The sequence below is a fragment of the Rutidosis leptorrhynchoides genome, chromosome 1, assembly GCF_046630445.1.
Source record: "Rutidosis leptorrhynchoides isolate AG116_Rl617_1_P2 chromosome 1, CSIRO_AGI_Rlap_v1, whole genome shotgun sequence".
Taxonomy (NCBI): Eukaryota; Viridiplantae; Streptophyta; class Magnoliopsida; order Asterales; family Asteraceae; genus Rutidosis; species Rutidosis leptorrhynchoides.
This window is the reverse complement of record NC_092333.1, coordinates 689,064,497-689,075,909: the sequence shown is the minus strand read 5'-3', so window position 1 is coordinate 689,075,909 and position 11,413 is coordinate 689,064,497. Positions and strand designations below refer to the sequence as shown.

Below are 11,413 nucleotides of genomic sequence, written 5' to 3'. Positions count from 1 at the left end.
CTTTCTGCTGTATTTTTTTTTTTTTATTTTGGAAAAAAAACCTTTATTCATTTCCAACATTTCAACATAAAAAAAAGGATCTATTTTCATTCGTTTTTAATAAACACGAATTCTTTTTTGGGTAACGGGTTTTACCCGGTGAATATTTTTTATAAAAAAAAGGATCTATTTTCATTCGTTTTTAATAAACACGAATTCTAAATAACACAAAGACAGTGGAAGAGGAAATATAGTTATATTCACTCTAAAATAAAATTGTAGTATAAGTATATTACGTATATCTTTAAGCTTATTTATTTATTATTTACGAGTACAATAGGTGACCACCGTCATCTTCTTATCTGAACTACAATACCAATAAGAAGTATCCATATATAAATAGCATGATTAACATTTAATGATTCCAATCATCATCATTAAATACGTTCATATTATTTTTTTCGATCTATATATAAACATATATGAGAACTTATTTTAAGGTTGAATAAAGCGTTAAAATTGTCATACAATTACACTGATGGCCCAATTAGGCCCAACTCGAAGAAGAAAAAATCAAGAACCAATAAAATTACAACAACGCCCTCTGCACCTAGAATTCCAAATACCCCACACCCTTTTTTAGGGCAAAAGAATCTAATAAATAAATATAAAAAATAATTAATAAAATACACGAAACAAAACGGGAAAAAGAAGTGCTGTAGAAGCCATGTTAAATTAAAAAAGTCACATGCCAATCATGGGGGACCACTCACACCACTATTGAAAGCTGAAAAACACATCACGTGCATGCATGGGCGCAATTTAGCATATCCTTATTCCTCCTCCCTCTGTCCCACTCCGGTCTACGGCGGCTGAACCACCATCGTTTCCACCGGTCACCGTCGCATTCTTATCATCACCGTTTTCATTACACCCTTTTTGCATGTTTTGTTGATTGTACACTTTTCTTAACCTCTCTATCTCCTTCTTTAACGCTTCTTGATGAGCTACGTACAAATATAACCATTTAATTAATTATATATGATCAATTTTCAATTTTCAATTTTGTCTAATTGTAATCAATTCGATTAAAAATCACGTACCATCTTTGAAGATTTTGTCTTGGGCTAATGCTGCTATCCGTTGCTTAAGCGCGCTATTATCAACGTTTAAAACCAACCTTTGATGATCCAAAAATGCTACTCGTGGTGATAATGCAGACACTTCCGTCTAAATAATTAGCAGCAAAAATAATGAATTAGTAACTGGCGACTGGAGCTCAAGATAACAAATTTCAGATACAATGGTCACTTTGATTTTATAACTCGAAGAATTGAGCTAATAATGATTAAAATTTCATTAATCAAAATTTACTTAAACAAAACCACTAGTAGCTAGTAGTATATTGAATTATCGTACGTAAACTTTAGCCAAAATTAGATCAAGTAATGATTCGTGAAAAGGCACATGCAGTTTTTAATTCAATGAACTATGCAATTTTAGATTAATGAGAAAAACAAATTAACACAAAATTCGATATTCGTCATTATAAAAACAGTGGTTTCTAGTTAATATTGAATATTATTAACAAATACTTATAATTTATAAAGCATTCTCACTATTAATTAAGTTTTAATCTTTTTAAACAAATTAAAATTAAAATTAAAATTATAATATTATCCCTCTTAAATAAGTATATTAGTACTACGTACTACTAGGCCAAATAATTGCCGTATAGTACTAATAATTTCCATTTACTATATATCTACATCGATCCATCTATATCTATATAGTACTCCACTATATATTAGTATATTTCTTTTTTATAAAGTTTTAAATAGACATGAAATATCTTATTGATCGAGTGATCATAATCTATTTCTGGATAAATTTGTTGATTTCATAAATTTTGCACATAAATAAGCAGGTTTCAAAAACAAAGTTTGGAACGGGGCTTCGATTCTAACCAATATCCAAACGGCTAGTTAAGGATGGATCTCGAAACGTTTAAAGAAAACCAACTTGGAATGGTCGCAATGGTTAATAAACCCAAGTTCGTTCATCTCCTCCACCCACAATAGATCGGGGGTCGGCTAATCTGCCTTGTCTCATTTTCCTTTAGTTTTATTTTATTTTGTTTTCTCAATTGTAAATTTGTATATAGTTTTCTATAGTTCGTGGTCTGATGTAATCCCTTCGTGGACTTTGTAATTTCCTTGGTTTTTATATATACTTGATTTTCAAAAAAAAAAAAAAAGGTTTTAGATAACGGTTTTGCTAATGTGTCCCGTATAAGATTACTTAACTTAATTGAGATGTACATAAATATCACTCCCTAACATTACGGAGTATTATTTGTACTCATTAACATTTTATAGATATAGATAAGTTATTAGTTATATACATTAAATTCTATATTTAAAGAAATTAATTGTTCATTAAATGGATATCAAGCAAAACTAATTAGATAATTTATATTATTAATATATATATAATTATTAATTATAAATTATACTCCATACTCCGTAATTTATATTTATATTTATATAATAAAATTAAGGGTTATAAAAATGGGTGATATGTACACAATCCATTTTTGTTACGTACACGGCCATCATGCTTTAGAGTGTTGTACTATACAATACTGTAAATCATGATAGTTGTGTACATAACAAAAATGAGTTATGTACATATCATCACTCTTATAAAAATAAAAATTAGATTAATTAGTTACATAAAGTAAAATTTAACCTAATTACAAACCTGTAACGATGTAACACTGCGTTCGAGTTCAGAAATGTACTGCAATTTTCTCACTCGTGATCTTTGAGCCGATTGGCGATTCGCTAAAATCCTGTTTAACATAATTAAATTATGATTATTAACACACATTAATTAACTTTAGCTTGTTCATCAAGCAACTAATATTATCCACATTCTACTATCCATACCTTTTAACTCTTTTTGGATCAACAATTGTGCTTCCGTCGCTGGAGAAATTGAAACACGGTTTACCGGATTCCGTCTCTTGTATGCAACCATTAACGTCTTCCACGTCACCATCCGGTTCACTTTTCATCAATTGCCGTTGCTGTTCATGTTCCTGTGTAGGTGCTACCGGTTTACCTTGGTCGTTATCACTATTTTGATCGGACGGTGTGGAGGGATTGGACGAAGATCTAGTCGGGGGTAGATTGGTTGCCACGTCATCAGGAAACATGGAGCTAAACTGCTCATCATCCAAACGTTCAAATCCGTTATTATTAGTACACGTCACCCTATCAGTTGAATTATTACGACATTCGTCGATATATGGGGATTCAATGAATTCGATAGGGTCGCTCACAGATCTTCGATGTGAGTTTCTTCTGGTGGACGAGAAATCGAGAAAATCGTCCACCCAATTTGGGGGTTGTGCTGCTGATGATGGCATGGACATCATTTGGTACGGAAATGACGGCCAATTTTGCGCCATTGTCGGTACTTTTGGCGGTAATTGTGCCATTAATAATTTAGTAACAACAAATTAATTAATCAGATTAACAAGAGGTAATGAGTGTGGATTAGTATTAGATGTAAAAATGTAGATGTGGGAGCGAGTATATAGGAGGAGACATATATGAGATGATAGATATGTGAATTTTGGTGGGAAATAAGAGATGGAGGGGGAAGGGGAAGGTGGTGGGTCACATGGGGGGAGGAGGATTATGACAGCTAGCAACAGGCTGTGAACTCAAAGATATATCACTGGGGGGTTAGATTAATTTTAATAACCGGCGAAATCAGGCTACCACGTGCCGCCGATGTGACCGACTTCCTCCGGTTTATCTATCACTGGGGTTAGATTAATTTTAAATCCAATTGCTCCTAGCTACTTCCGGTTTATCAAGATACTGCGTTCAAATATACGAGTACATTTTATAAAAGAATTTTTATAAAATAAGATGTGAAAGTCAGGTATACTCGTATCAATTTTTTCTGAATTTTTATAAAATGAGATGTTAAAGTCAGGTATACTCGTATCAATTTTTTCTTCTTTTTCAACTCATTTTATTAGTACATGTCTTTTTTTCTTTTCTTTTTAAGAGTGATTAGAAATAACTCACAAAGATCTCTGAAAGTGATATCAGAATCCACCCATATCCGATCATTTTCTCGAACGAACATTACCGCTCTACCGCCTCTGAGAAGGAAATCCCCACGACGAATCCATACGGATATCGCGTATGGTAAAACCCCTCGGGTGAGGCTTGACCGCAAGACGTTCGCAACCTCCGAGACACGTCAAATGGACGGGTAAACTCAGTGGAAATATTTAGCAGCTAATGGGCATCGAACCCCCTGACCTCCCTTGGGAAGTCAGGTCATGTAAAACTTTTATGCGTTTTGGGTAGGGCTGTGCTGTATTGGTTTCGAACCGTTAAACCGAATACTAAACCAATTTCAAATCGAAATTGGATTTTCGGTTCGATTTTCGGTTTCGGTCCGAGAATTTTCAAAATCGGGGAGACCAAACCGAATAATCTGAAGAAACTTGAAAATCAAACCGATGAACACCCCTAGTTTTTGGTGTGTTTGGATGTAACTAGTTGGAGATACAGCTTATGAAAAAAGCTAAAGTTAATATTGAAGCTAGTATTGTAAATCTCCGTATTTCTCTCTCATATCTCCCCGAGATCTCGTTTTTAGAAGGCAACCGAGATGAGATGTCCGTCTCCCGAGATTTCTCAGTCGACGTGGTCAAACTTGGTCAAAGACGTGTTTGATCAGATTTTCTCGCTCATTTCTCGAATTTTCTCATAAATCTCATAATTTCTCGGGTTTTTTCACACTCGTTTTTAGGATTTTATTGTAAAATCCCGTAAAAATATATATAAATATACAGATATTTATAGATATATTTATATTTATATTAAAAACTAAAAATTCAACGTAAGTCAACGTCCGAGATCTCCTCAAGATATTTCCGAGATGCCGAGATCTCCCCGAGATCTGAGTTCTCCAACCTTAATTGAAGCTGGAAGCTAAAACTTATTATTTTTATAAGTCTTTAGTAAAGTAGTAGAAGTTGAATCTTATACTTGTGAATGACTTAAAATGACTCATATATAAAATGTAAACTATGTAAGGGTGCAAACCAATGTCCTACATCAAATATGAAAAGAAACAATTGTATGCATATAATTATAGGGGAACCTCCCTCTATACAAATTGATTTTAGGGAAAAGAGAGACTCTTGACTTCTTGAGCTTATATTGTAGGGCATGTTGTTGGGCGATACGATTCTATCAGTGGTGTCAGAGTCAGACTATAGCCCGAATGTGATGAACGGCTCAGCTGGCTCACCCCTGAACGCTCGGTGCAACGTGTCGCACCCCTCGGTATGGCCAACGATGAGTGGACTCAACTCTCGTTCGAGGGGTTGTGTAAGGGAGGTACTTAGGTTTGAGGGGTGCTTTGTAATGGTGCAAACCAAAGTTCCTCATCAGATATGGGAAGAAAAAGAATGTATGCATATAAGTCTAACGGAACCTCCCACTACTTCCAATTGGTTTTAGCGAAAAGATAAACTTTTGAGTTTATATTGTAGGACTTGTTGTTGGGCGATACAATCCTATCAAACTCACACTCTTATATGCATCATTGTGATTCTTTTTTGGTGGTTTTGGTGAGTTCTTTTGATGTTGCTTGTCGGTTTCTTTATTTAAAAATGCTTGTTTTTAGTTCGTAATTTGTGGTGGGTCTTTAATTGGTTAGTAGATTTTGTTTGTGTAGAATGATAGTATGTATGAGTAAAGGCTAGATGTTAGAAAATTTTGCGTGAATTTTGCCCAAAAAAAAAAAAATATGATGGTTGGTCCCCAAACTTTGTACCAGAAATTAGATGGGACCTAAAGTTTAAATCAATCATAGTTGATCCCAAATTTTAAATATTGTACATGAATAGTCTCAGAGTTAACTGATCGTTAGTCTCCACCAGTTAAGTGAAACACAATGAACACTTGATGGGCATTATAGTCTTTTTACCGTTTACCAACCCTTTCCTATTTTACTAGTACTCCGTATCTGTTTGTTCTACACTTGTTCTTCTTTTGCAGAAACATAAACGACCATGAATCTTCTTCATCATTACACGTAACAAAATCTGATCTACACCGATATCATTTCAAGATGACTAACTATTGCTAGTCATCTTCAAATTTTGGAATCCCAAATTTCCCTAAACCATAATAATGCTATTAAATTTTAATCCCTCAAATTCAATCGACATAGTAACTATGTTAGGTTTCTCTTTCTTCATTTTCTTTTGTTACATTCTTATTAATATCGATTTCCCATATGCTACCACATATTCAATCTCAATCTCTAAAAGTCAGTCAACTTCAATTTGTACCGGAATCTGATCCAGACCCATTTCAGTATTTATTGTTACTTTCAAAAAATGGGATTCTCAAGTGGGTTGTTCTAATTTTATACAAAAACATTTGGGTTTGGTGAAAAAAGGGCAAAAGTTATCGTCTTTACAACAATTATCGGTCGTCATTTAATTAACCAATCGGGATAGACGTATATCCGTCACAAAGATGAAGTACAATCACAGGGTTACCAGCTCACACTGTAACTCACTTCACATCGCCGTCAAACGTTCGTTGTATTCTAATGAGCGCACCTCTTTCCGGATAGCATCGCACCAAGTACAACGTCCGGTCCATGCCGGTTCGCAAGGACGACGAAGTTCAGATCGTTCGTGGGACCTACAATGGTCACGAAGGAAAAGTTGTGCAGGTTTACCGTAGAAAGTGGTTGATTCACATCGAGCATATCACTCATGAGAAGGTAAACGGAACCACGATCAACGATGGAATTAATCCGTCTAAATGTTTGATTATGAAGCTGCGTTTGGATAAGGATCGAAAGTCGTTGCTGGAGCGTAAGGCAAAGGGATGCGCTGTTGGAGATAAGGATAAGGGTAACAAATTTACGGAGGAAGACGTTAGGAATTTATGGACCCAAACAAGACCGGTGATTTAAACCAATCACCAAACCGACAAACGATAAAATAAAGCATGAAACGATAAATAAACGACACGAGATTTAACGTGGTTATATCCCAACTCCAAAACACGGAGAAGAGTTTACTCCACAGACGCAAAACAGAGATTCTTCACTATAATTTTCGTGCACACAATTACAGGTTACATATGATTGTATTTATAGTGCAAAATGATAAAAGGAAACAACTTGTTGCCCAAGTATGACTTTTCCTTCAAGCTAAAGAACATTCCATAACTTAGATACTTGCTTCACAAGTTATCTTGACCTCCAAGCAAAACTTATATCTCAAGTTATCTTGATTTACTTTCCTTGTTTAATCGACTTCGCATTCAACAGTTATGTAGAACATTGACTGATTAATTTGTTTACATTATTTAGTCTTTACAAGTTGCCAAGTGGGTGATGAATATGAGTGTGGTGAGTTAAAGATGAATCAAGGGGGTATCTTGATTAAAGGTAAAAAGACTATAATACCCATCATATGTATATCATGTGTTTCACTTAACTGGTGGGAACTAACGATCAGTTAACTCTGGGATTATTTATGTATAATGTTTAAAACTTGGGACCAACCACGATTTATTTAAACATTAGGTCCTATCTTAATTTTTGATACAAAGTTTGTGGACCAACCGTGAAATTTCTTCAAAAAAAAAAACTAATACTCCTATAATAAAAGGTGTATAGTAAATCTATATCTCCAAAGCTCTTCTTTTTTAAGAAAAAATAGTTTTAAAAGAATTTTTTTTTTTAGAAATTCTTCTTAAAATAAGTTCTATTTTTTATTGTGTGTCAAACAAAGCTTATGACTTTTAGCTTATAAAAATTATAAGCTTAAATTCTTTTAAACTTCCATAAGTTCTTATAGGCTCGTTGGCCAAATTCACCTTTTATCCTCTTAATCTCTTATATATACAATAAAATATACTCCGTATGATATAAGAGTTCTTTTTTATATGCAAGACCTTTCACAATGCAGCGTGACCGGAGAATTTTTGCCACCATCACACCTCCATGGCGCCACTGTGGGGCGTGATGGACCCAAAAAATGGGTGTCGCGATGGTTGCATCATGGAGAAGAGAAGGTGGCGTAAGAAGGGATGACCGAATGGGGTGTTGCCACGTATGTTGGTCAAACGGCTATATAACTTAAAAAAATATTATTTTTTTATTTTTCTTTTATAAGTACCACATTTCACATATCATTTTTGTCACACATTTTTTTCAATATTCTTTTATTAATTCTATACTTATTATAAAAAAAATTTCAATGACAAAAGCTTTGTTAAAACCTTTTTATATTTGGAATTAGGATGATGAAGACGAATTGAATCTTTACGAGCAATGGCCGAAAAATTATATGCTGAAGAGGCTTCAAACACCGAACGAGTTTGATCCGCAGTCTCGAATTCACATTCATAGAGATCGTGAACTTGTAGCCAAAACTTTACACAAGCTCTACTTTCATGAGAATCCAATATACCCCGAAAAAATATTTAAAAGACGTTTTAGAATAAGTAAAGCATTACTTTTGCGCATCGTCAATGATATAAGTAATTATGATGTAGAACCTTTACCAAGGCATTTGAATTTTTTAAACAAAAAAATGATGCCCTTGATTGACAGGGTTTCACTACGATACAAAAGTGTACATCTACGTTGCGTCAATTGTATTATGGTACAACAGCGGTCATGTTTGACGAATGCTTATAAATGCCCGAAGGTACATCAATAATATCTCTTAATAGCTTTTATAAATGTATTTTTGGAACTTTATGTTGATGAATATTTAAGGAAACCAACGGGTAACGATATAGCTCGTTTGTATAGCGCTCATGAAGAAAAACATGATTTTAAGGAAATGCTATGAACCATTGACTGCATGCATTGGAAGTGAAAGAATTGTCCGATTTCTTGGAAAGGGCAATATACTAGTGGTCATCAAGGTCACCCAACCATCGTTCTTGAAGCTGTTGCTTCATATGATACGTGGATTTGGCATGCATTATTTAATGTTGTGGGTGCTAACAACGATGTTAATATTTTGAATCAATCTTCGTTGTTCGATGACATCAAGAATGAAACTGCACCATTTGCTCCATTTACTGTAAACGGTAATAATTACCCAAATGGTTATTATTAGCGGGTGGTATTTACCCAGATTGAGCAACGTTAATCAAGGCGTATTCGACCCCAACAGATGAACCACATGCAAAATTGAAACAATTTAAAGAAAGTGCACGTAAGGCTGTCGAGAGAACATTCGGTGTTCTTCAGGGTAGATTCCATATTTTACAAATGGTTGGACGACCACACAGTGTCAACAAGTTGAGACGATTATTATATTGTCGTGTGCTCTTGCACAACATGATAGTCGAGGAAGAATTACTGAGCATTGATGTAGTTAATCCAAACTTTGTAAGGAATCGATCTACAAGTCGTGAGGTAAGAGAACAGAAAATATGAGATATGGACGTTCATAACCAACTTCGACACGATTTCATTGAACACATTTGGGGTCTTCTATTAAAATTTAGAAGACTTGTAATATGTAGTATTGTTGTTCAACTATCATGAGTCTTTTAAGGTTTTTTGTGTTCTAGAATGACCCTAGAACAGTTTGTACATTATTATCGGAGTAATTTATAATATATATGAATGATGGATGATGATTTGTTTTTTTCATAAATTTGGCAACATGTGTTAATAGTTTAATTTCAGTTTAGCTTGTTTGTGATTGTGTGTATATAATATAAAAATGGTGATATTGTATCAGCAAATGCAAAATAACAAAATGCAGTATATCATATAATTTTAAAAACCAGTTTTTAAAGGTTTGCTATTGGTTTCTAAATACTTATCAAAACCTGTTAGCTTATCAAGAAAAGGTCTCTAAATCTTGGGAATACAAACCGTGAAGTGAAGACATAATCCGATTGTGAACAAAGAGAGTATTGTTTGAACGTGTGCAATTATCAGTTATCGAATTTGCTTGCATTTCTTAAGGAAGACATACATGTTAAGCACAAACAGATATGGTTTTTCAAAGACGCCAACCTTCTGGCCACAATTCTTAAAGATGGCTAAGATTGGAATGCTATGGTTGGTCGAGCAGTGACACGCAATGAAAAAAATAGGGTGTATATCGAATTCTGGGATGATAACGCCTATATCGTGTATTCTGATGATGATCGAGGATGAACCCACTGAAAGAACCCGTTCATATCGATTATAAACGATTCACAATAGTTGATTACATTGCGAGGTTCTGACCTCTATATGATACATTTTACAAACATTGCATTCGTTTTTAAAAGACAAACTTTCATTATATCGAAAGTTGACAGGCATGCATACCATTTCATAATATATCCAAACTATAAATGACTTAATAATAATCTTGTTGAACTCAACAACTCGAATGCAACGTCTTTTGAAATATGCCATGAATGACTCCAAGTAATATCTTTAAAATGAGCAAATGCACAGCGGAAGATTTCTTTAATACCTGAGAATAAACATGCTTAAAAGTGTTAACCTAAAAGGTTGCTGAGTTCATTAGTTTAACAATATCAATCATTTCCATCATTTTAATCGACCACAAGATTTCATTTATTCAATAATCATACACTCGCAAGTGTTTAAAAATCATTCGTATGTTGAACACCTAGTAACCGACTAACAAGGATGCATATAGAATATCCCCCCGCATACGATCGTAATTAGTATGCTATATACCGGCCGTCGCAATCAGTATATATAAATCAAAGTACTAAAGCATTCCAAATTCCAGAATGGGACTTGCCAAGGTCCATAGATCTATCTTTAGGATACGCGTCAATTAGGGTGTATGTTCCCTAATTCTTAGGCTACCAAGCTAAGAGGGTGATATTCGGTTCGATAATCCAACATAGAATATAGTTTCGATTACTTGTGTCTATTTCGTCAAACATTTATAAAAGCAGCGCATGTATTCTCAGTCCCAAAAATATATATTGCAAAAGCATTTAAAAAGGGAGCAAATAAAACTCACGATACTGTATTTCGTAGCAATTATGCATATGACGGCACTGAACAAGTGCAGGGTTGGCCTCGAATTCACGAACCTATATTAAGTATATATATTTATATGCAGATCAATATCCGTCTAACAATTTAGGTCAAATCGTAATGTATCACAATCCTAATGCTCGAGGTCGATATGCAAAAGTCAACAAAAGTCAACTTGACCCAAAATGACTTCCAAAATCAATACATGTTTATTATATAAATTAAATATAGTCGTTTTATATATTTAAATATATTTATCAGATTTTATTAAAGTAAATAATACAAGTCATTTATTAATAATTACAAATTTATATTAAAATTTATATAT

General features: G+C 34.0%; 1 protein-coding gene and 1 pseudogene across 1 annotated transcript; one reads left to right on the top strand and one right to left on the bottom strand.

Moving 5' to 3' along the window:
• Positions 1-485: 485 nt before the first annotated feature.
• LOC139886070 (basic leucine zipper 34-like) lies at positions 486-3,612 on the bottom strand. The gene is made up of 4 exons (XM_071869812.1): positions 2,931-3,612; positions 2,743-2,833; positions 1,083-1,209; positions 486-986 (listed from the first exon to the last, which is right to left on the bottom strand). Exons 1-4 carry the CDS (start codon positions 3,482-3,484, stop codon positions 802-804), a joined length of 957 nt encoding a protein of 318 aa, XP_071725913.1. The 5' UTR covers positions 3,485-3,612; the 3' UTR covers positions 486-801.
• Positions 3,613-6,563: 2,951 nt separating this feature from the next.
• Positions 6,564-8,071, top strand: LOC139852517 (large ribosomal subunit protein uL24z-like; annotated as a pseudogene).
• Positions 8,072-11,413: the final 3,342 nt, after the last annotated feature.

Bases quoted from the DNA above. Each gene is read 5' to 3' on its own strand.
- LOC139886070 (XM_071869812.1), bottom strand. From the start codon at position 3,484: ATGGCACAATTACCGCCAAAAGTACCGACAATGGCGCAAAATTGGCCG. The intron at 1,210-2,742 runs GTTTGTAATTAG...CTAATTATTTAG, and splicing joins GCAGTGTTACATCGTTACAG to ACGGAAGTGTCTGCATTATC. The intron at 987-1,082 runs GTACGTGATTTT...ATTTGTACGTAG, and splicing joins AGACAAAATCTTCAAAGATG to CTCATCAAGAAGCGTTAAAG.